The following is a 25,858-nucleotide window of genomic DNA, read 5'->3' as shown; positions in this document are numbered from 1 at the left end:
ACATTTATATTCAATTTCCATTGTAATGATTTAACAAGCTGCAAGTCAGCTTCTGTCTCTGACATAAGGAAAACGTCATCGGCATCTAGTAAGATTGAAACGTTCATTTATTACTACACCCTTGCCCAGAACTCTGATGGATATTGCCTGATCGATTAATATGTTTCATAGCTGGCGACTTAATTAACACTTAATTTTCGACTGCGCCAAGCCGTAATTAAACAGAGAAAAAACTTTAAAAAATACCTGCAGTGTTCACGGTTCGTCGAGTCGAACAGATATGGAAAAGCACAGATAAGACGTCGTATTCACCATAACTTGTTTAATTTCACCAGGAACACGATGAGGCCAACACCCCAACACAGTAAACATTCAGTACAAAACTTGGTTCATACATTCAGTACAGAACATGATTCATACATTCAGACCGTAAGAAAACTCTGCCCGTAATACAACACTCTGACCAGACCAACACTTCATCCCACTACGTTCACTCCTCACAAGTGAAACTCATCACTACTCCGTTCACTCCTCACAAGTGAGACTCATCACTACTCCGTTCACTCCTCACAAGTGAGCATCCCCCTCACAAGACGCATGAGCACTGTACAAAGCAAACAATAACTCGTCAAATTTTGGACGTATGGATGGCTGCACAACCCGCAAAAAAATTGAGCAGGTCCCCCCCTAAAATTGCTTTTATGCAGGCCGATTAGGCTAAAGATTTTAAACCAAAAAAATAACTTGCCTCGGAATAAGTTTTGAATGGACGGACAGACAACTGAAAACAAAACGGACCATGGGTTTCCCACCCCTATAAAATCAAAATTAATTCCCTCTGAAAAAGTACAGTGACATTGCCCGCAGACTACCCAACCGCAGACCAGGCAATGTCACTGTACCGGGACATTTCATCAATCAATGACAATATGCGGTCCGCTAGGACTACCCGAAAAAAATTGAGCAGGGTTCTTCCCACGGAAATGCATTTTTGGTCAGCTCCTTGAAGATTATAAACAAATACAAATCACTTCCCTTTAAAAGGGTTTTCAACGGACAGACAACCCAAAAAAAACCGAGCAGATAGAATTGCTTTTGAACATCGATCATCAAGCGGCGTGGGCCTACCTGGCAGAGTCTCGAGGAGTCGATCGCTTTCCAGCTCTTTCGTCTGACTTTCGCTTCCCAAATTTGTCTTCTGACTTTATCACTTAGAAATCTATACATCTTATATTTCCCAGATTGGTTTGAACAACCAAAAGCAGAACAACCAGTCATTTTGTTTGGCAATAAACAACATTCCCGTACCAAGCTGACGTTCACGCACGGTGAAGTTAGACACAAAATGGCGCCACGAAATCACGTGACCAGAAATCTCGGGTCAGCGCATGGCGCAACTCTCTTTATACAGGGACTCTAATGCGAGGTATCTTCTTCAGCCTCTCAACCCTGGGTGATTATGCGATCTTTTTAAAAAAAGTTAGAATTTTGCCAAATCTGTTTTATTCGTTTGTTAATATACCTCAGCCATTGACAAATCTGGAATTATAATTTTATTTGAGGTTCAAATTAACCTGGGACATTGTGTCAAACGATGCCTGCAAGTCTGCACATGTGATAAATTAATTAATCGTCCACAGGCGAAGCCTCTTCTTCTTCACGCAATAACAACTTCCAGCTTCCAGACCGTACATCCAATAATCTTCAAATTTTGCATACTTGTTACTCTTCATGACTTCCACTACAGTATGAAGCTTCACGTCGATCAATGAAGTGGTTCAAGGGATATGAATATTTTTTATTATTTGCGTTTAATTAACGATATCTGCCAAACCACGTGACCTATCGCAAATTCCAAAAGGACATTTTAGTAGACCGATATGCTGAACAGATTTGTGAAGGTTCCCCTCGATTGGATCACAAATGAGGGAGGAGCTAGGTTGTAAATGCTTGTGCATAAAAACGTCATAACTCTGAAACCATGTGATGCATGACGTCATGCTCACTGACTTTTTTGTTCGTCATGGGTATGCGATTCTGCCTGCAAAGTTTGGCCTCGATTTGGGAAAATCCGTTTTGGAGAAAATTGGATTTTAGTGTTTTTCACTCAAAACAATATGGCGGCCGAACCACGTGACCTGTGACGTCATAATTACCATTAAAATATTCTGCAGACCGAGTCCCTCCTATGGTAAAAATTTGCTCTCAATCGGTCCAATTATTGCAGAGAAAATGGTTTTTAAAGGAAAACAAAAAAAAAAATTCCCAAAAAAAACTTCCTGGATCCAGAATAATTTCCTGAGCTTCACCAAAAACTAATCAATTCTTCCTTATACCAAGTGCAATCATCCCACCAACTTTCATCCAAATCCGTTCAGAACTTTTCCAGATATCTTGTTCACAAATACACGAACACACGCACGCACGCACACACACACACACACACACACACACACACACACACACACACACACACACACACACACACACACACACACACACACACACACACACACACACCACACACCACACACACACACACACACACGGACATGAGCGAATGCATTACTCCCTGGGAGGAGTAAAAATTGATTTTTCAATATGGCCGTCCTGCCGTGCCCATTTTTGGGCGTGCAACGCCCAAATGCAATCCCAAACTAGTTTATGTCTTAAAGATGCTGCATAACAAGTTGCATCAAATTTAATCAATATTTGTGACTTTTAGAGCATAGACGTCAAATTGTTTACAGACGACAGACAGACACAGACAGAGAGACAGAGACGACAGACGGACGACGGACACTGGGTGTTGACAAAAACTCAGCTGGACATAGTCCAGTTGAGTTAAAAACGGGATGAGCAGAATTAAGCAATAAAGCGGTGAGGGGGAGAGACAATTTAATCGGGTGAAATACAAAGGTCCCATGAAGGTTACAGGGCCTGACCACAAATGGCTTTACAAAGATGAATTTAAAATCAATTTGATCGACAAGAAGCCAACAGAGCTTCAATGGGAATTTGTGTAATTCTTAACAATTCATTTACGGGATGTGGTCATTGTTGCCAAAGCCAAAAATTATTGCCCATACTTTTTGCCCAATTATTGCCCATATTGCCCAATTATTGCCCATATTGCCCATATTGCCCAATTATTGCCCAATTATTGCCCAATTATTGCCCATATTGCCCATATTGCCCAATTATTGCCCATATTGCCCATATTGCCCAATTATTGCCCATGCTACTTTGCCCTGAGAATGTGGTGGACTGCCTTCTTGAACTGCGGCAGCCAATGTGGTGATGGTGCTCCTGCACTGCCAATAATAAGGAGAGTTCCAGTATTTTGACCCAGTGACAATGAAGTACATATCAAAATCAGGAAGGTGTGTGACTTGGTGAGGACCTTGGAGGAGATGCCATTCCCAGGCATCTATATTATTTGTTTTCTAAGTTTGTTTGACTATTCTTGAAACTGTACAGTAATTTGCAGTGTCGATTGTAGGAAACCAGCTAGGACGAAATTGCAAACCAGAAAAAAAGCAGTTGTATACAGGAATTAGTGGTGGAGATCGTAGGAAACCAGTGAGGACAGAATTGCAGTTATACAAGATAACTAGGTCAAAGATTAACCGTTTATGGTTTATGGTTTATGCAAGAATGGGCTTTAATAGGATTGCATAAGTGATGTGATTAACAGATAAATATAATTTACCTCGAAAGTGATATACAGTACAGATAAAACTTAATCGTGAGCCTCATTGCTCTTAATCATGAGCCCCCAATCATGAGCCTCATTCCATGAGTGATTAAACAAAGGAGCCACCCCACCTGACCACCCCCTCAAAACACACCACAAAGTGCCCAATGATTAAAATAACAATATCAATCAACTCATCTGGTGCGGTTCCACCTTGCTAGAATGTGCAACGGAACAAATGGTTAGATGTTGATGAAATGTATAAAGGATTCACAGCTTTTATGATCAAGAAAGTCACAGTCGAGAGTTAGAGCCATGAGAAGCTGAAGGAAGAAGACCCAGGAAAAGCTCTTCTTTCTGCCCATTACTCGATCTAGTCCCAGATTATCCGTTCTTTTTTTTTTAAAAGAAGAAGAAAAAAGTACATCTATCCCGATATATCTGTGTGAATGACCAGAGACTTCACAGCGTCGGTTCTGACATTACATTTCCAAACGTTTTTTACGACACATCTTCAGACCATTGTATATTCATTCACACAACACGCTTACAACTTAATCATCCAAAGAAAGGCTCATTTGACGTTTCCAGGAAAAATCAAACCCATCACAATGTCGAAACGCTGGGCGGGTTTTTAGGACTATGAATTTCAAGGAAGACAGTTTCAAACACTGCTCGTTGGAATGATTAACAACATGAGTAATAAAAGCCGAAAGGTTACCTTTTTTTGTGATACGTGCCCTTTACAGCTCAATGTGGAAATTTATGCCTGATGATCTGCACGGTTTGCTTCAAAGAAATTTCCCAAATGCTTGGTAGTCCGTTTCATGCTCAAAGGGAAACACACAGTGTCTATTTATATATTTTCAGTCAATGGTCTATTAAGCGTGTAAAAGTGCACGTCTCGAAATTCGTGTCGAATAAATGTACAAGTTGATCTCTGAGCATAATTGTGTGTTTAGACTACATATAAAAAGAACAGCAAGCAGCTACAAGCAAAAGAAAAATAAATTTAGAAGAAGAAAAATGCAAACAATGAATACCCAGCATATAGAACGAAACAATGGCAAATAAATTTGAGAAGGCACTTGTATTTTGTACACAACCCCGTGGCTTTATCTAATGTGTTACCTAATTTTTACCTCGTGTTTATCATGGTGACATACAGTGAGTGTATCAATACAAGATTGTGCGATCTTTCAAAATGATCCACATTACTCCTACATATCTAGTTACTTTGTAATGGTTTCATTAAAACCCACAAAAAACGATCCACCATCAGGCCGTATAACTTTAAAAAAAAAACACACACACACACACATGCACACACACACATAGACACACGCATGTACACACACACACACACACACACACACACACACACACACACACACACACACACACAGACAGACAGACAGACAGACACACACACACACACACACATGCACAGACTGAGGTGCACACTCACGCACAGACACAGGCATGCATGCACGCACACACAGACACACGCATGTACACACACACACAGACACACTCACGCACACACACGCATACACACACACACACACACATAAACACACACACACACACACACACACACACACACACACAGACACACTCACACACACACACACACGCACACACACACACACACGCATACACACACACGCATATAAACACACACACACACACAGACACACTCACGCACACACACACACACATGCACAGACTCAGGTGCACACACACACATAGACACACGCATGTACACACACACACACACACACACACGCATGTACACACACACACACACACACACACACAGACACACTCACACACACATGCACAGACTGAGGTGCACACGCACACACAGACACACACAGACACACTCACACACACAGACAGACACACACATGCACAGACTGAGGTGCACACTCACGCACAGACACAGGCATGCATGCACGCACACACAGACACACCCATGTACACACACACACACAGACACACTCACGCACACACACATACACATACACACACGCATATAAACACACACACACACACACACACACACACACACACACACACACACACACACACACACACACACACACACTCCTGGGATTTAAGAAAGCAGAGTCAAAGTGTATGCTAATTTTTAATCTCGGAGCCGATGTACTAATTCTCCTTAATTTATCATTTACGGACGAGTATTTAATCTAACCAAAATGAATTTGTTCCTCAATAATTAATTACCTCCGCCACCGAAGGTGGATGGAGGTTATGTTTTCACCCCTGCATGTCTGTTTGTCTGCCTGTGAACAAGATATCTCAAAAAGTTGTGGACGGATTCGGACCAAATTTGGCAGAGACACAGCGTATGTGACAAGGACGAAATGATTAGATTTTGGTGAAGATCCAGATTCGGATCCGACTACTAGAATTTTTAACCTGATTCTTCACCATTGGGAGACAGGGCCAAAAACTATACATTGCGGGATATCTCAAAAAGTTATAGATGCATTTGGACGAAACTTGGTGGACCGGTTGTGTGTGTGACAAGGACGAATCGATTCGATTTCGGTGAATATCTGAATTTGGATTCAGATAAAAGAATTATATAATTTTAAGTGATTCTTCACCATTGAGAGATCGGGCCAAAAGCGACATATAACACATTTTAAAAAGTTATGGACGAGTTACGACTAAACCTGGTGGATGAGTTGGGTGAGTGACAAGAACAAGCCCATTAGATTTTGGTTCAGGTCCGAATCCAGATCCGGCCGATCAGTGGGATACAAAACATAATCTGTTCAGCCTGGTGGAGGTATGCGCTCTACCGGGTGCCATTCTGGTTTATCATACGATTAGCTGGAGACCCGTTTCCACGTCAGATTGTTCTTTTAATCGTCTCGCATTATTTGAAAGGCCAGCAATAGACTGGATGCAGTATAAAACTGCCCCCACCACTGTAGAGAGCCTCACCCTCTGTCCCTCCAGCCCCCCAAAATATAATGCCTTGACATTCCAATGTCTGAGAAACTTCCATGAAGGAGTTAAAACAAGTACCCACATGGTAGGTGACAGAACCCCACTCCCTCCTCAGGATTACTTTTTTTTAAGTCCCCCTTTCTATACCTTTCATACAATGTAACTCATGGTAGCATGTCCTGTGTTGTGGATTGATGAATGGAAAAATAATAATGAAAATGGCTCAACAGGAAAAAAACGTCACTATTAAATTCCCAAGTCAGAGACCCTTCAATAGAGGAATTGCACATGTATTACACATCAGCTTTTTCGAAGTTTATGTCATAAAGACAAACTTCGTTTCTAAGGAGTACAGGTGTCTCTTGAGACGTTCTTTTCAAGGAGTATAATGTGGCGGCTTCTTCCTTTCTTCTCCATCATCATCTTCCGACTCATCCTCGATCATCTTCTCCGCACATGAACAAGTTACCAGCAGGCATGTGCAAGTGAGTGACGATCTCGGCATAGGTAACCAAAATGAGGATCATAATGTTTCCCCAAGCAGACATTTGGTGTGCTAAATAATTAATTAAAGCCTCCGCATTCAGGCCATCCTGCAGTGTTAACTCTGGCAAAGCTCAACCAGGTCTTTGTATATACCATATATACATATACAGTCGTGGCCAAAAATATTGGCACGCTTGCACTTTTTCAAATAATGCATCATTTCTTCGAGAAAGTTGTTGACATTAAAAAATATTTTGGTATCCACATTTGTATTTCTTTGGTTTGCAGTGGAACAAAACAAAAATAGCTGAAAAAAATACTAAATCTTAGCTTATTCCACACAGAAACCCTAAAATGGCACGGACAATATTATTGGCACCTATTAGAAGTGGTTAGAAATAATTAAATTTCAAGCAGGTGATTCTCCTTTACTTTGGAATTGAACTCACCTGTGGTGACTTGCAGGTGCCTGCAATATAAAAATCACTCATTCAACCAGTTTGAATAGAGAAAAGGAGTCATTCTGCTGTTTGGTGCCACTGTGTGTACCGCAATGAGCATGGAGAAAAGAAAGAAAACCAGAGAATTGTCTGAGGAGATCAGACACAAGATTATAGCCAAGCATGGACAATCTCAATGCTACAACTCCATCTCCAGAGACCTTGATGTTCCTGTGTCCACTGTACGCAATGTTATCAGGAAGTTTAAGATCATGGTACTGTAGCCAACCTCCCTGGACGTGGCCGCAAGAGAAAACTTGATTGAAGATTGCAGCTAAGGATTGTTCGAATGGTGGAGAAAGCACCTCGATCAACTGCCAAACAGATTCAAGCTGACCATCAGACATAAGGTACAACAGTTTCAACTCACACCATCCATCGCCAACTCAATGAAAGCAGACCCAGGTGGACCCCACTGCTGCTGAGAGAGAGACAAAGAAAGCCCGACTGGAGTTTGCCAAAACACACTTAAACAAGCCAAAATCCTTCTGGAAGAATGTCCTGTGGATAGATGAGACCAAATTAGGCCTTTTGGTAAAGCACTTAATCTCTATGCTTACAGAAACAAAATGAAGCCTTCAAAGAAAAGAACACCTTCTCTACAGTCAAACATGGAGGAGGTTCAGTGATGTTTTGGGGTTGCTGTGCTGCCTCTGGCACTGGGTGCCTTGAATGTGTGCATGGCATAATGAAATCAAGATATTACCAAGGCATTTGGAGTACAATGTTCAACCCAGTGTCAGAAAGCAGGGTCTCCATCGAAGGTTGTGGGTCTTGCAACAGGACAATGACCCCAAACACACATAAAAAGCACCCAGGAATGGTTCAAGACAAAATGCTGGATTGTTCTGAAGTGGCCAGCAATGAGTCCAGATCTAAATCCCATTGAACACCTGTGGGGAGATCTCAAAACAGCAGTAGGGAGAAGGTACCCTTCAAATCTGGGAGAACTGCAGCAGTTTGCACAAGAAGAGTGGGCCAAACTGCAAGTAGAAAGTGTAGGAAGCTCATTCATGGTTATCGGAAGTGCTTGACTGCAGTTATTTTGTCCAAAGGTTGTCCTATCAAATATTAAGTCTAGGGTGTCAATAATTTTGCCAATGCCATTTATTTCTATTTTCTGATTTTAAAGGATATATTAAGTTCTGAATCAAAAACAAAAGTTCTGTAATATTAACAGTGAAATAAAGAATTGTGGAGACCAAATACTTTTGTCAATTTCAGCTTATTTTAAGGAAAATTGTAAGCTATTTGAAAAAAGTGCAAGGGTGCCAATATTTTTGCATGATGTTATTACACGATGTATTATATATGCACATAAGTAATAGCAATGTTTTGGCTTCATTACATAACCTGAGTTGTTATTTGTCGAGGCATCGAGCAATCAAGCCAGTGTTCTGTGCCTATGCACCACCGCGGTAATCTTCATCCTGATGAAGCAGCACTTACACGGAAGGAAGGAAGAAATCCCGCCTAACGTTTGACCCGTTCATATTTAGTATCCCATGTCGACCCGTTCCCGTTTCCCATTCACTTATTGCAAATAGTTTGTCGGACGTAATCCATAACTTTGTGTGTCATAACTCTAACTTTGTCATAACTTTTTTTAAACATAACTTTGTCATAACTCTGTGTTGTGTTGAGTTTTGTTTCTTCCTTGGACAGATTTTTCAAGAAGGGGGAAAGGGAACCAGCACCATCAACTTCACATGCAAATAATCCAGATGATGCACAGCCAGTGCCAGTGCCATCTGCTTTTGCAGGCATGCCACAACCTCGTCCAACTTCATCATCCTCTTCCAATTAGTGCTATTTAACAGTTACGGGAATGAACAATAAAAAAATCTTCTTGTTTTTACTCTATGGGTGTGCATTTTGTTATAATTTTATGTTATTTATGGTTATTCATTATATTCATCAATGTGTTTGTGCCCTCCTTCGCATGGACGTTAAACTGGACGCCCAGTTGCACACGCACCTCTAAGCTATGTCTAGCCTCAGTTTGAATCTCGGTCCACATCCCTGTATTTTCCATGTCACACTCCACTTTATTTTGTCACTCTTACATGTTCTTGGTTGTTTCTCCTCTTTCTGCTATTCTTTTCGTTTTTTTTGTCCGTATATATTCCATGTTACAGCTCTTCTACGAGCCTCAATGCTGTATGGGGAGAGGGGTGGGGGTGGTGAAATGAAATAATAAAAGGCTAATTTCCAAGTTCCGAATAATTCGACTTACGGACAAAGTTCAGGAACGTAAGCCATCCGTAAGTCGGGGCTGCCTGCATCTCTATATCTGTATATCTGCATCATCTGTAAAATAATATATGGCTTGTGTGTTGGCTTAACAGTTAGGGTGCTGGCTTGGGATTCTAGGGTCCTGAGTTCAAATTCTGGTCAGTGGTTGATTTAACACCAGGTGGGGTTTACTCAGCCTGTCATCCTTCCGAGGTCGCCAAAATGAGTACCAACTCACTAGAATGAATGAGCCATTCAAATGTCCTGCATAGGAGTGACGCCCCGACCAGGATTGTGTCTAATAGCCAAGAAACTGTTTTGGCAGCCATATGCATCTGAAGATGCAGGAGTGATCATCATCATCATCATTATAATCATAATAATAAAAGAATACGGGATTTTTTATATTTTATACATCATGACTCGTGGAAGAGCAATAACCCAGAACAGACAATGATGTTCACGTGAGCAATAAAAGTTGACATAAAAAGTAGAATCCGAATCCAAAAAGGTCACTACTGGTGTCCCAGGGCGGTAATAAAATCAAATCAAAATATGGTGTAAAATAAGATCAAACAATCAAATATATCAGCTATTAATAAGTCTATATGATACAATCATGAGGGGATTCACATTGATGAATATAATGGATAACCATAAATAACATAAAATTAAAACAAAATGCACACCCATAGAGTAAAAACAAGAAGATTTTTTTATTGTTCATTCCCATAACTGTTAAATAGCACTAATTGGAAGAGGATGATGAAGTTGGACGAGGCTGTGGCATGCATGCAAAAGCAGATGGCACTGGCACTGGCGCTGCATCATCTGGATCACCTGGATCATCTGCATGTGAAGTTGATGGTGCTGGTTCCCTTTCCCCCTTCTTGAAAAATCTGTCCCAAGGAAGACTGGACAGGAGCCCTCTCCTTCCCATCATAAACATGTTCTTCTTCTCATCTTCTTGTAGCAGCTGAGGAAATCGGTGATGGTTCTTGCCACTTCGGTGAACCTGTCAAGGTTAGGGTCTTCAGTCTCAAACGCAGTCAAAACCTTCTCAATAAGGATGAAAACTTCAGTCATGCTCTTGATGATGAACCTCTTGCAAATCTTGTCGACCTTCCCTCCTCATCTCCTCTTGATTCCTCAGACACCTCCTGGGCCTCCAGGTCCATCAAGTCCTCATCATTGAGTGGCTGGGAATGGGACTCGAGCAGCTGCTTGACATCATCTCCATCCATCTCTAGTTCAGGTTGCTGCTCAACTGGACAATCTTGCCAATCACTTCTTCCTCAGTCTCCTTGAAGCCATGGAAGTCATGCACAACCTTGGGGCAAAGCTGCTTCCACACACCGTTTATGTTTGTGGCCTTCACCTCATGCCAGGACTCTGCAATGTTTTTAATGTAACTGTAGATGTAACTCTTCCGATACTCCTTCAGCGTTACATCATCTTCACCTTCTGTTGCCCTACATCATTGGTTCCCAACCTGTGGTACGCGTACCACTAGTGGTACGCGAGGGCCTTCCAGGTGGTTCGCGACTCAACCTTTAAAAAAAATGATTTGGCCCGATAATTTTTTTATTTCTGATTTCTGATATATTTCATGATTTCCGATGTGCTGTGAGCAAAGTTATGCCCCTCATCGACCAGCTGGTGGAGAAGAAACAGATGCAGCCCTCACATTAAATTGAAATAGGCCTGATATCTTATCGAATTGAGTTTTTTCTGGAACCAGGTGGTACACGGATTGAGTTTTTCTGGAACCAGGTGGTACGCGGCGACGGTACGGGACCTCCAAGTGGTACTCGATCAGAAAACGGTTGGGAACCAATGCCCTACGTGCTTGGGCATAGGTCCTACGCTGATACTCGTAGTACAGCTTGAAGGAATTGATCTCCCCCTGATCCATGGGTAGCTTTAAAAAAAAACTGCAGAGATTTTAAAAAATTCTAAATATTAAAAAAAAAATTTTTTATGGGACTCTGTTCATAAGTGCGGGTGTTCGTTCGTATGTCGGGAGTTCGCAAGTCTGGGTTTTTTTCAACCACAAAGCACGTTGTTGACGATCATTTTGGGGGTCAAGAATGCAAAAAACGACTTCTGCGGGGAAATTTCTCGGTGATTGGACCAGTTAAAAGCTTGATACATTGGCATCTTAAACGCTAGAATAACTTGTGATGATACTGATGAAGCACCCATGAAGTCACGCAAATAGGCGGAAGTGGCTCATTTGCGTAACGGAAGTGAAAATAGTCCAATTTTGAAACACGATTATCTGGTTTATTATTCTCCCAAAAATTTTTTTGCGCTAATGGGTCAGGGATCATATATCATCCTCTAAAACATCTCTTCAAAAACTTTAACGACTGTGTACCTTTAATAGTGCCTGGGGAAAATCTTACACCATGTCAACCAATCAAATTTGCCATGCAATCTGACAGTGTGTCAGTAGAAGGTTCAGCTCTGGACTGCCGTTGCTTCATATGGTTGCCATCACACCTGCTATTCAAAGTTTACGAACAAAGCTAATAGAGATCATGCTCGGAAATGCAAAGCAAGAGTTGAAAAGACCCTTGCAATGTGATTTTTTTATTATTATCAAGAATGCATGGGGTAAGGTGTTCTATGAACTCTGTCGTTATATTTAGCATTTCCAACCTCATATCTGAGTCTTTTCTAAAACACTTAAAATGGTATGACAGCCTCTTTTTCTAGTTTCTTAAACTCGATTATTCACTGAATTTATCATTCTCGAGCAATTACAGTTTGATAAAATATATATATTTCTAGAAGGCAATCTTTGATTCCTATCGAAATATTTCTGCAACAAGACGTTCACAAAAGAGCCATTTTTGAATTAGGTTCCAAGGGAATCCTTTTCAAACAGATGAAAAACTATCGTAAGATACCGTATTTTCCGGTGTATCAACCGCGGTTTTTTACCGACGGGAAAACCCTAAAAAAGGGGGTGCGGTTGATACACAGTAAGAAAAATTTGTGCATTGAAAAACTGTCATATCAACGGGACGTAATCTTTATATTACTTTGGGGGTTGCGGGGATACAATGATGAATGATCGTCAATTACGTTACTAAGGTAGGTTCAACGCCGATTACTGCTGCCAGTCAAAATACAAGAAAGTTTGAAGTTTGTAATATTTGATTTTTCTATGCGTGTTTGTGAAAATGTGTACTTTCACTAGTCCTCTTTGAATGACAGGTCACAGTGAATAGAGTGTGCTAAATAAAGACAGGATTAAGTCACAAAACAAAAGCGTCAACATGGTAAACAGGATGTTTTGCATGGGACATTATGACGTACCTATTGTCTAACCAACACCGCGCGCGGTAAGGACACATAAAAATAAAAAGTTGTTGAGCATCCTTTTTTCTCAAAAGTTCGGGTAGGGAGGGAGGTTGTTTTTTTTTGTTTTTTTTTTTTTCCCCCTACTTTCCATTGAGTTTTGTTGACATGGAAAAATATGAAATAAAGACTCCTTTCTCCTCAAAATGATTTTATTTCTTCATTCATCGGGTTCCATCCTGTGATCCGTGGACGTGTCTGCAGCCAACACAAATTTGAGAAATGAGCCAAGAGTCTTTGTCACATCAGAAACTTTGCAAGCTGGTGAAACTTTCGTCATGTCAGTTTTACTGGGGCTGGCGAATACTTTGACAAAAGTACCGCGTGTATCGTCAGGCAATGGCTCCCTATCCCCATCATACTTGCCGTCTGAGAACTCTGCATAGAAGTCCGAGATTGTAACATCCAACTCGATATTGCACGCAAACCAGTCCTTCACCGTCTTGGAAGAGCCCTCACGGGCTATTGATGCGATCACAATAGGCATTTCAAACCGATTCTAGCACGAATCAATACAGATTTCAGCGGGAAAAATCTCACACAATAGCCGCCATGAATGGCCAACGTAAAATGGGTGAAGTTGCCCGAGGCACTTGCGACGCTCTGCGCAGCACGCACTGCGCATGCGGTGCAGAACGGCGCCAAATTTGAATGTGAAAAGATCGTTTTTTATGATTTTTTTCAAAATAAAAAATAAAAAAAGTTTCGGGTCGGGTGCGTTTCTTAGGGTCGGGCGGGGACGATCAACAACTCTTTTTTTTATCTGGCCTAACCTATTGAAGTCGGCTTTGATGCCGCCGCATGGGCTGGGCGAATGTATAAAACGGAGAGGTCAACGGGGAGTTTCACCATTCGTTCTATCCTGTTCGAGCTATCAAGACCAAGATTCACCATTCGCATCTATCCTGACCAAGACCAAGCTTCACCATTCGCTTCTATCCTGACCAAGACCACGAGATGGCACTGCGATCATTCACAGCAGCTTTCAAGCTCCGTACCTGCAGGTTTGCAGAAGAGTTTAGTAATCGGGCGGCCGGCCGACACTTCGGAATCGACGAGTCTGTCATTAAACGCTGGCGGACTAACAAGCAGACGCTGAAGACGATGCCGAAGAAGAAGAAGGCGATGAGGGGCAAAGCAGCCCAGTGGCAGGCCTTGGAGGAGAGACTGCTAATGTGGGTGAGAGAGAAGTGAGCCGAGGGACACGCCATCGCGACACTAGCGTTGCGACTCCAGGCCCGACTCATCGCCAGGGAAACAGGGGTCGATGACTTCACGGCCAGTACGTCTTGGGCGTACAGGTTCATGGGTCGTCATGGCCTTTCCATTCGCCAGCGAACCCACATCGCACAGAGTCTCCAGGATGACATAGCAGAGAAGACTGCTAATTTTCAAAAGTTTGTGATCAAGTTCCGCAAGCAGCACGACTATCCCCTAAGCCGCATTGGCAACGCAGACCAGACGCTGCTGACCTTCAATGTGCCTCGAGGGACAACCATCTCGGCCAAAGGTGACAAGTCGGTGTCCATCACTACAACGGGTCATGAGAAAGATCGTTTTACGGTTATGCTAGCGTGCACCGCTGATGGGGGAAAGCTGCCGCCGTATATCATCTTCAAGAGGAAGATGCTACCAAAGGATAAATTTCCTCCGGGTGTAATCGTTCGTGCCCAGGCCGAGGGGTGGATGGACCAAGCGCTGGTAGATGACTGGCTCCGCGTCGTGTGGGGGAGACGAGTTGGTGGGCTTTCGCGGCGACGGAGCATGCTCGTCCTCGACGCCTTCCGTTGTCACAAGACAGAGGAGACCAAGTCAACGCTGAGGGGGCTCAACACTGATCTGGTGATGATCCCAGGTGGCATGATGTCGCTGCTGCAGCCGCTAGACGTTTCAGTCAACAAGCCGTTCAAAGACTGTCTGCGGCGCTGTTGGTCGGAGTGGATGCTGTCGGGGGACAAGACCTTCACCAAGACTGGGAGGATGAGGAAGGTGGACCTCCCGACGATCTGTAGCTGGATACTGAAGGTCTGGGAGGAGTTGCCAGCAGCCATCATCGAGCGGGCCTTCCTCAAGTGCTGCATATCTAATGCCCTTGATGGCACTCAAGATGACATCATCTGGGAGGATGAAGTGGCAGTGACCGACGATGGAGAAGAGGATAACGATGACGATGATCTCGTCTACCCAGACTCGGATGATGATCTTCGTAATGTCTTCCCTGAAGAAACAGGTGACGAGGACTTCTTCGGATTTTAGAGCCTAAACCCAACGGCCCTTTTCCGACGATGGAGAAGAGGATAACGATGACGAGGATCTCACCTACCCCGACTCGGATTGGACTGAAGAAACGGATGACGAGGACTTCTTCGGATTTTAGAGACTAAACCCAATGGCCCTTTTCAGGGCCCCACATTGGCAAGAGCCAAAACCCAACGGCCCTTTTCAGGGCCCCACATTGGCAAGAAAGAATAATTATGTTTTTTTTATTCTCTTTCAACTCATTTCATGTATTTTCACTCTTTCTCTGTCTTCAGTTTCTCTTTCCTTTCATCATATTTCGCTTTCCATTTTATTTATTTATTCTCTTCTCTTTTTTAAATTTTCCTGATTTTTTTTTTCCCCTCGAAAATCTGATTTTTTTTTTTTTTTTTTTTGAAGTCGAAAATCGGGGGTGCGGTTGATACACGGGTGCGGTTGATGCACAGGAAAATACGGTATGTAATGAAACATTATACAGCAGAGAATACAACTCAAACATTTTTAAATTAAGCATGAGGAACATTTTTGCCGAACACATTACAAGTGCATCTACTACTAACACTTCTAACTGCCCCAATTATTCCCACCTCCTTGTGAGATCTGCTCGGAAACAATTTTGGTCCAGTGTTTCACTAATCAGATGTACAGGGCTGACGTAGACTGACGGTGGCAGGAATCTTAAATTTGTCCAGGTTACCGATGATAACAACTCATTTTCAAGAAAAACACCGACGTATATTTAATGTACAACCACAACCAATTCTGGTAAATTTATGCAAAACATGCACTGCTATTGTCTAATTAATACACAAGTACCATAAATGTACAAAGCTACTCCATGAGCCCTGGATCACTAGAGGACAATGCAAAAGTGAAAACTAGGTAGATTTAAAAAAAAACAAAAAATAAAAACTTCTTTCCTTGATAGCAGGAAGTTTGGTGGCATTTTATAACTACAATTTTGATTATTTTTTGAGATTTCTGAAAAGGCTGACATAACACGTCTTTGAATCACCACCAAGTTTAAATCCTGCACTTCATGGTCTAAACTGATGGGGACATTTGATACAACATGATTTTGTTGAATTTCTCCAGTACTTAAAAATTCCTAGTTTTGTGCATTGTCAAAATTTCGTTTTTTGATATTGCAGGTATGAACTCCATACTAAGAACAACAATGGGCTGGAAGGACAGCCTAGAGTTACATGCACTCCTCCAAGAGCCGTATTTTCTGAGGTTCACATCTTGACCCGGCGATAAACTGTCACCTGGTGTTTTGCATGCAGGGTGAAGCATCAATGTGTGCGTCATCTCGTCCCTCGGATGGAAGATAAGCCTGGAGACCCGTGTACCAGCACTGGTGGTTGATGAACGTCAAAGATCTCATTTTAAAGCGGTATACAAAACTTTTCACGAAGAATAGGGGAGTTATCGCCAGAACACTGAGCAAATTACACATTCCGGCACCTTCCGCCGAGTATCCTGCATCAGAGAGACAAGACGATCCGTCTAGGAACGATTCTAGCGTTTGAAACGTTTGTCAACTTGTCATGATACGTCCCGAAGCACTGAAAAGCATGTGTACCTCTAATTATTATCAAGGCCATCATTTATACAACATAATGGCTGCTTTTCGAGGATGCAATTTTGTACTTTTGATATGCAAACAACGATTTACAAAGATATTATTTGGAGTACAGCCAATAAGTATTTGAGACAGAGGAGCACCAGAAATGCACCACAGTAGCAGGGTGTAAAATTCATGGCAGGCATTATGGCTGGATCGTTTCCTGTAGGCTATTCACTCAAAGAAAAGCCCTTCAAAGTCCCGCCGTGCCCCCAGCGCCACGCAGAGAGAACACAAAAGGCCTCCGAGGCGACATCCATTCAAAATACCTCCCAGGTGCCTCCAACAAAGCCACATCTTTGGGAGTGGAAGTTATAAATCGTTTAAGTTGGAGCTAAAGCCTTATCAATACTGCAATCACACCTGCATTTCACAACACGAGTGCCTAGCACGATGGTGTTACCAGACAAGGTAACAACAGACTGCACGCATGGACGGGCACGTTAGGAGAGGTTCCCTCAACGTTCTCGTCACATTAGAAGTGCAAGAACCATTGTATGATTGAAGACACGAACATCAGTCCTAAACACACAAACAGCTTTTAGGATGAAAAGAAGGAGCTGGAAGCAAATTTTGCCACAACGAAGAAAAATCGAAAGGCATTCACTTCAAGCAGAGCCGCGGACCCTGACGGATTGCATGATTTGATGCATCTAATGTGATCCTGATGGAAACTCGGATATACGTAACAGAGCAGAGCAACGAACACCGTGCGGTAACTCCATCCGCATTGGAAAGCCGTTCATTTTTACGCAAAAGGTTTTAAGTTCTGGCCAAAACACACTTGTGCGCTTTGCTTCCTTCAGAAAAGAGATTGAATGAATTACAGGACCAAGCAAGCATCTCTGATTGAGCAACACGAACATCATTTGGTCACGAACACGGCATCGGTGTGAAAGGGATGTCACCATTGGAGCAACACGGCCTTCTCCTCGTCGAGTCAAATCAGCCGTGCCGTCTGCTCGTTAGACCAACCACAATAGGCCTGCACGGCATAGAGAAGCTTGGGCCGTTAAGCGACGGAAAGGAAAGTTTGTTGAAAACAAAACAAAACAAAACAAAACAATATCCCGACATGAAATATGTGTCAAGAAAATTCATCACAAACGATAAGGCAAAGGGCACAAAACATCAACATCAGACGAAATAAGCTCCAAACACTCCGAAAATGGCACGAGCCGAGTTACATAATGACATCCCTTGTAATCCAAACAAAACAACAATGCGCACGATTGTCATCATTGTATAAACATCAATTAGAGTCGTTTATGCTGTGAGCAAGTGCGCTTTGCATGCCCCCCTATGCCTTTATTACATTATATTAACAAACGGAGCAAACAAACTCCCAACTTCACCAACAATTCCATTGGCCGTGGTGCATCGGCCGAAATCCGCCGGGAAAACTTTCCCAAACTTAAGCCTCAAGTTCGATCCTCGTACCCAAACGAGAGGGAGATGCAACGGCAGGAAGTAAATATTCAAGCTTTGGTTCCACAACATCGGCCAAGGTGAAAGAAAGTTCAGATTTCATTACGTTAATATGGCAGCTTCCCCAAACTTAACTGAGAAAAGTCTACACTCTCAAATTTCATCCTGCACATGCACATCTCCTCGTCCGATGACCCTTTGTCCAACGAGCGAGTATTGTATTGCTACAGTCAAAGTACGCAGCTTCATCATCGGCTTATCAAAAAGGACTCCAGCACTTCGGTAGCTTTAGGTGCAGCATGTCATGCCCTCCAAACACCCTCTTCCTCTTCCTCCTACTCCTTCCCCTCCTCTTCCTCCTCCTGCCTACCCACTCCCCAAATCCGAAAACAAGAAACAGCAGCACAGTGGTGCATGCTAAAAGGTAACGATTAGTAATGCTGGCACACGGCCAGGCTTAGCATCAGGCTTCAAAGTGTGTTGACAGGGAGCACTTTTTTCCAAGAGACTTTTTTTCCCCTCACTATGAAAAACCGTTTCCTGTGAACTCAGAAAGAAAGGAACAAAAAAGTTTACTCATTTAACCAGTTACGAGGGGCAGAGAGGAAATGGAATAAAAACATCAAAGCCGCACGATGCATTTCACTAGCACAAGATTAAAAATAGTTTGAGCATCATGGAACCGGGAGTTCTTTTTATCCGACGTGACCATCTCTGAGACATGCGGATGATTCAACAGGCTGAAAAGCACCATCAGTAACTTTCCCGGTAGTGTATCAAAATCATGTGACTAAATAATGTGACAAATAAAATTCCAAAAAAAAAAAAAAAAATCCCAGTCCACAAATCAACAATTTCCAGAGAATTTAAACTTTTAATTATTTATTACAACACGACTGATCGAATCGGGGTGGGGGTTGAGGGGGGGTGGGGGTTGTGCAGCTCCCGTTGGTCTGCACCGCTCCTTGTTCCACAGAATGCCTTTGATCCAGTGCTAAGCACCCGCGCTTGCCACATTACGCTGACAAATGTGCTCCAGCAAGCATTCTCTACTCGGTTTCGGCCTACTTTTCAAATATCACTCTTGGCTGCATTGTCCGTCAAACAATCGCATCGCATTTAGAAATGCCGTGCTGAAGATACGTCCAGATATTTAAACTCGAGTGGGACTTTTGTTTTTAACACTCCCAACACTCATCCATCTCGACGACGAAGTGTTTAACAAAACCAGTTATAGGGGACTGAGTGCACTCGATCGAGCGCTGTGTACATGGAATCAAAAGTCATGTGGGGTACCACCAAGGATAGGAAGTCATGGAGGGTACCACCAAGGATAGGAAGTCATGTAGGGTACCACCAAGGATAGGAAGTCATGTCGGGTACCACCAAGGATAGGAAGTCATGTCGGGAACCACCAAGGATAGGAAGTCATGGAGGATACCACCAAGGATAGGAAGTCATGGAGGGTACCACCAAGGATAGGAAGTCATGGAGGGTACCACCAAGGATAGGAAGTCATGGAGGGTACCACCAAGGATAGGAAGTCATGGAGGGTACCACCAAGGATAGGAGGTCATGGAGGGTACCACCAAGGATAGGAAGTCATGGAGGGTACCACCAAGGATAGGAAGTCATGGAGGGTACCACCAAGGATAGGAAGTCATGTAGGGTACCACCAAGGATAGGAAGTCATGTAGGGTACCACCAAAGATAGGAAGTCATGGAGGGTACCACCAAGGATAGGAAGTCATGGAGGGTACCACCAAGGATAGGAAGTCATGGAGGGTACCACCATGGATAGGAGGTCATGGAGGGTATCACCAAGGATAGGAAGTCATGGAGGGTACCACCAAGGATAGGAAGTCATGGAGGGTACCACCAAGGATAGGAAGTCATGGAGGGTACCACCAAGGATAGGAAGTCATGGAGGGTACCACCAAGGATAGGAAGTCATGGAGGGTACCACCAAGGATAGGAAGTCATGGAGGGTACCACCAACGATAGGAAGTCATGGAGGGTACCACCAAGGATAGGAAGTCATGGAGGGTACCACCAAGGATAGGAAGTCATGGAGGGTACCACCAAGGATAGGAAGTCATGGAGGGTACCACCAAGGATAGGAAGTCATGGAGGGTACCACCAAGGATAGGAAGTCATGGAGGGTACCACCAAGGATAGGAAGTCAAGGAGGGTACCACCAAGGATAGGAAGTCATGTAGGGTACCACCAAGGATAGGAAGTCATGTAGGGTACCACCAAGGATAGGAAGTCATGTAGGGTACCACCAAGGATAGGAAGTCATGTAGGGTACCACCAACGATAGGAAGTCATGTAGGGTACCACCAAGGATAGGAAGTCATGGAGGGTACCACCAAGGATAGGAAGTCATGTAGGGTACCACCAAGGATAGGAAGTCATGGAGGGTACCACCAAGGATAGGAAGTCATGTAGGGTACCACCAAGGATAGGAAGTCATGGAGGGTACCACCAAGGATTGGAAGTCATGGAGGGTACCACCAAGGATTGGAAGTCATGGAGGGTACCACCAAGGATAGGAAGTCATGGAGGGTACCACCAAGGATAGGAGGTCATGTAGGGTACCACCAAGGATAGGAAGTCATGTCGGGTACCACCAAGGATAGGAAGTCGTGGAGGGTACCACCAAGGATAGGAGGTCATGTAGGGTACCACCAAGGATAGGAAGTCATGGAGGGTACCACCAAGGATAGGAAGTCATGGAGGGTACCACCAAGGATAGGAAGTCATGGAGGGTACCACCAAGGATAGGAAGTCATGGAGGGTACCACCAAGGACAGGAAGTCATGGAGGGTACCACCAAGGATAGGAAGTCATGGAGGGTACCACCAAGGATAGGAAGTCATGTAGGGTACCACCAAGGACAGGAAGTCATGGAGGGTACCACCAAGGATAGGAAGTCATGTAGGGTACCACCAAGGATAGGAAGTCATGGAGGGTACCACCAAGGATAGGAAGTCATGGAGGGTACCACCAAGGATATGGCATCTAAGATAGGGAGATCCAATGGCTTGCAGGGCAACCGTTTCTGCCCATAAAGGTTGTCCCTTAGGCAGAGTGTGGGGGAGGGTTGGGGTGGGGGGGGGGGGAGGGTTGGGGTTGGGGGGGGGGGGGGGGGGTTGGGGGGGGGGAAAGTGAAAAACTTTGTAGTGGCGACATCAAAAGCACATCCTCCTTTAACAGGCAGGAACACTGCAAACTGATGTCTCGACTACGAGGAAGCACGCTGGTCTCATCAACAGTAAATGAGCATCATATTTGACGTGAGCAATAGCCAGTCCATGGAAATGGCTGATGAGCAGTACGGCAATATCGGGGATGATGAGCAAAGAACACGATGGACTACCAGGATAAAAAAGGGTGAGATAAAAAAAAAAGGTGAGATAAAAGAGAGATGGTGAGGGTCACTCGGTGAAGAACAAACTAGAATCATGGTTCACTTGTGGTGGAGGAGGGGGACGTCGGAGTGAGGGAGGCAGGAGTGTGCGAGGAGGAGGCTGGGGGGAGGGAGGGGTATGCAAGGAAGGAGGAGGAGGGAGGGAGGAGTGTGCGAGGAAGGCATTGGGGGATGCAGGAGTGTGCGAGGAGAAGGGCTGGCGGGAGGGAGGGCTATGCAAGGAAGGAGGAGGAGGGAGGCGGGAGTGTGCGAGGAAGGCGTTGGGGGATGCAGGAGTGTGCAAGGAGGCAGCTGGGGGGAGGGAGGGGTATACAAGGAAAGAGGAGGAGGGAGGGAGGAGTGTGCGAGGCAGGCGTGGGCGAGGAGGACGCAGGAGTGGGGGATGCAGGAGTGGGCGACGACGACGGAGGAGTGGGGCAGGAAGGCGGAGAAGGACGTCGGACTGGGGGTGGGGGCAGGAGTGTGCAAAGAAGGGCAGAGGGGGGCGTCAGAGTGGGGGAGGCAGGAGTGTGTGAAGAAGGCAGAGGAGGATGTCCGAGTGGGGGAGGTAGGAGTGTGCGATGAAGGCGGAGGGGGATGTCGGAGTGAGGCAGGAAGGTGGAAGTGGATGTCAGAGTGGGAAACGCAGGAATGAGCGAGGAAGGAAGGGGAGGAATTGGAGTGGGGGATCATGGCAGAGGGAGATGTCAGAGGGGGGGAGGCATGAGTGTGCGAAGAAGGCAGAGGGGGCCGTCCGAGTGGGGGAGGTAGGAGTGTGCGATGAAGGCGGAGGGGGATGTCGGAGTGAGGCAGGAAGGTGGAAGTGGATGTCAGAGTGGGAAACGCAGGAGTGAGCGAGGAAGGAGGCGGGCATTGGAGTGGGGGAGAAAGGCAGAGGAGGATGTCAGAGTGGTGGAGGCAGGAGTGGGCGAAGAAGGCAGAGGGGGATGTCGGAGTGGGAGGTGGCAGGAGGTTGCGAAGAAGGCGGAGAGGGGCATCGGAGTGGGTGAGGCAGGAGTGTGTGAAGAAGGCAGAGGGGGATGTCTGAGTGAGGGAGTTAGGTGGAAGTGAACGTCGGAGTGGGAAACGCAGGAGTGGGCGAGGAAGGGGGGTGGGCATTGGAGTGGGGGAGCAAGGCAGAGGGAGATGTCAGAGTGGGGGAGGCAGGAGTGTGCGAAGAAGGCGGAGGGGGCCGTCCAAGTGGGGGAGGAAGGAGTGTGTGAAGAAGGCAGAGGGGGATGTCCGAGTGAGGGAGTTAGGTGGAAGTGAACGTCCCAGTGGGAAACGAAGGAGTGGGCGTGGAAGGGGGGTGGGCACTGGAGTGGGGGAACAAGGCAGAGGGAGATGTCAGAGTGGGGGAGGCAGGAGTGTGCGAAGAAGTGCGGAGGGAGGGGTCGGAGCAAGGGAGGCAGGAGTGTGCGAAGAAGGGTGGAGGGGGGCGTCGGAGTGGGGGAGGCAGGAGTGTGTGAAGAAGGCAGAGGGGGATGTCAGAGTGAGGGAGTGAGGTGGAAGTGGACGTCGGAGTGGGAAACGGAGGAGGAGTGGGAAACGCAAGAGTGGGCGAGGAAGGAGAGGGGGAATTGGAGTGGGAGAGCAAGGCAGAGGGAAAGGTCAAAAGAGCGGGGGAGGAAGGAGTGTGCGAAGAAGGGCGGAGGGGGCGTCAGAGTGGGGGGGGGGGCATGAGTGTGCGAAGAAAGGCAGAAGGGGGCGTCAGAGAGGGGGTGGCAGGAGGGTGTGAAGAAGGCAGAGGGGATGTCAGAGGGGGGGGCAGGAGGGTGTGGAGAAGGCAGAGGGGATGTCAGAGTGGGGGGGGCAGGAGGGTGTGAAGAGGGCAGAGGGGATGTCAGAGTGGGGGGGGGGGGTAATGGGTGTGAAGAAGGCGGAGGAGGATGTCGGAGTGGGGGAGGCAGGAGGGTGTGAAGAAGGCAGAGGGGATGTCAGAGTGGGGGAGGCAGGAGGGTGTGAAAAAGGCGGAGGAGGATGTCGGAGTGGGGGAGGCAGGAGGGTGTGAAGAAAGCGGAGGTGGATGTCGGAGTGGGGGAGGCAGGAGGGTGTGAAAAAGGCGGAGGAGGATGTCGGAGTGGGGGAGGCTGGAGGGTGTGAAGAAGGCAAAGGGGATGTCAGAGTGGGGGGGGGGGCAGGAGGGTGTGAAGAAGGCGGAGGAGGATGTCGGAGTGGGGGAGGCAGGAGGGTGTGAAGAAAGCGGAGGTGGATGTCAGAGTGGGGGAGGCAGGAGGGTGTGAAAAAGGCGGAGGAGGATGACGGAGTGGGGGAGGCAGGAGGGTGTGAAGAAGGCGGAGGAGGATGACGGAGTGGGGGAGGCAGGAGGGTGTGAAGAAGGCGGAGGAGGATGTCGGAGTGGGGGAGGCAGGAGGGTGTGAAGAAGGCAGAGGAGGATTTCGGAGTGGGGGAGTTAGGTGGAAGTGGATGTCAGAGTGGGGCGGGGGCAGGAGGGTGTGAAGAAGGCAGAGGGCATGTCAGAGTGGGGAGTTAGGTGGAAGTGGATGTCAGAGTGGGAAACGCAGGAGTGGGCGAGGAAGGAGGCGGGCATTGGAGTGGGGGAGAAAGGCAGAGGAGGATGTCAGAGTGGTGGAGGCAGGAGTGGGCGAGGAGGGGGGCTTATAACATGTGGAATGTCTAACAAGTAGTTATAAACGCACGCTTTGTCCTTACTCGGCACACCGGCATGGATTGTTGAGGTTAAGTAACTTTCGTGGAAATGCAAACAATAAAGAGGCCAATCAGGTTATGAGATGATTATGTAAGAAAAGAGGCACACCGGCGAAACGAGAGGTGTGTACAAGACAGTGAGTGTGAGTGTGAGTGCGTGTGAGCGTGAGTGAGTGTGTGTGAGCGTAAGTGTGAGCGCGAGTGTGTGTCAGTGTCAGTGTCACCGTCAGGGCAATCGCAGCCCAAGGTGGTGGCCATGTGTAATGGTCACGTGCAAAATACAAAAGCTCATATCAACAACCAGCTTCGGGCAGCGGTCGCTCTGCTTCCTGATAAAAGGGTCGACACCTCGCTGGATCGGGGTCCAGTCGGTCGTGACGTGACGTGCCAACAGTTATCACGTCGGCAGGAGAGACGGTCTCGCGTAAAGAGCGGCGCTGTGGACCGGACGAGCCGCACCGGTATCTTAATAATGTTTAACCGATGACGATCAAGCGGTACTGACCTCGCTTCGGCTTGGGGAAGCTGTCGTGCAGGTAGAAAATGACCTTCTCCACGAAGTGCTGGATGGGCATGTTGTCGGGGCCACGGACGAACACGGCCCAGTCGTGCGTAAACCCCTCGGCCGTGGGTTTCCTGCGGACCTGGGCCCTGTGGCCGAGTTCCAGCTTTACCTGGACGGTGCACTGCGGGAGGGACATAGGGACGGACGGGCAGCAGGACACTCGTTACGAGGTTGTGGTTCGAACGTGCAGCGGCCGTGCGTTCTGAGGCGAATTCGCGTGCGGCGACGCGCCATCGGGTAGGTACCGGCTAGATACGCGCCGAACGGTTAAAGTGTTGCGTTGCGTCCGTGCGCGCGTTCATACCGAGCTGGCCATAGTCAAAGAGCCGGATTGCCGGGTCTGCTTACGCGCCGGGACACCGCGATGGCGGGCATGGCGAACGGACACCGCGCATGCGCGGGACGGGAAGGAGGAAGGGCGAAGGATAGTGGGCGGAGGAAGTGTGAGGAAAGTGGGCGGGGGAACGGCGAGGAAAATGGGCGGGGGAAATGCGAGGAAAGTGGGCGGGGGAACTGCGAAGGTGGTGGATAGTGCATGGAAGGAATGAAGTATTTAAAAAGAAAGAAGAGGCGACATCGAGTCCTGAAGGAAGTGATAAACACATATACTATAGATGCTATTAAA

At 46.0% G+C, this 25,858-nt stretch overlaps 1 protein-coding gene across 2 annotated transcripts in view; it reads right to left on the bottom strand.

Annotated features, from left to right (window-relative positions):
* Positions 1-25,643, bottom strand: part of LOC137420829 (protein ENL) — a 129,904-nt gene extending 104,261 nt beyond the window's left edge. For both annotated transcript variants that reach the window (XM_078772265.1, XM_078772266.1), the window contains exons 1-2: positions 25,538-25,643; positions 25,174-25,354 (exon numbers count right to left, since the gene is read on the bottom strand). In XM_078772265.1, coding sequence (XP_078628391.1) covers positions 25,174-25,354; positions 25,538-25,549 — 193 coding nt within the window. In that variant the 5' untranslated portion in view covers positions 25,550-25,643. The remainder of the gene's footprint in view (positions 1-25,173; positions 25,355-25,537) is intronic.
* Between the last annotated feature and the right edge of the window lie 215 nt (positions 25,644-25,858).

This window comes from Myxine glutinosa, chromosome 2 (genome assembly GCF_964187855.1).
Source record: "Myxine glutinosa chromosome 2, kmMyxGlut1.1, whole genome shotgun sequence".
In the NCBI taxonomy this organism is placed as follows: Eukaryota; Metazoa; Chordata; class Myxini; order Myxiniformes; family Myxinidae; genus Myxine; species Myxine glutinosa.
Note: the sequence above shows the minus strand (reverse complement) of the source record. Positions and strands in the feature narration are given on the sequence as shown.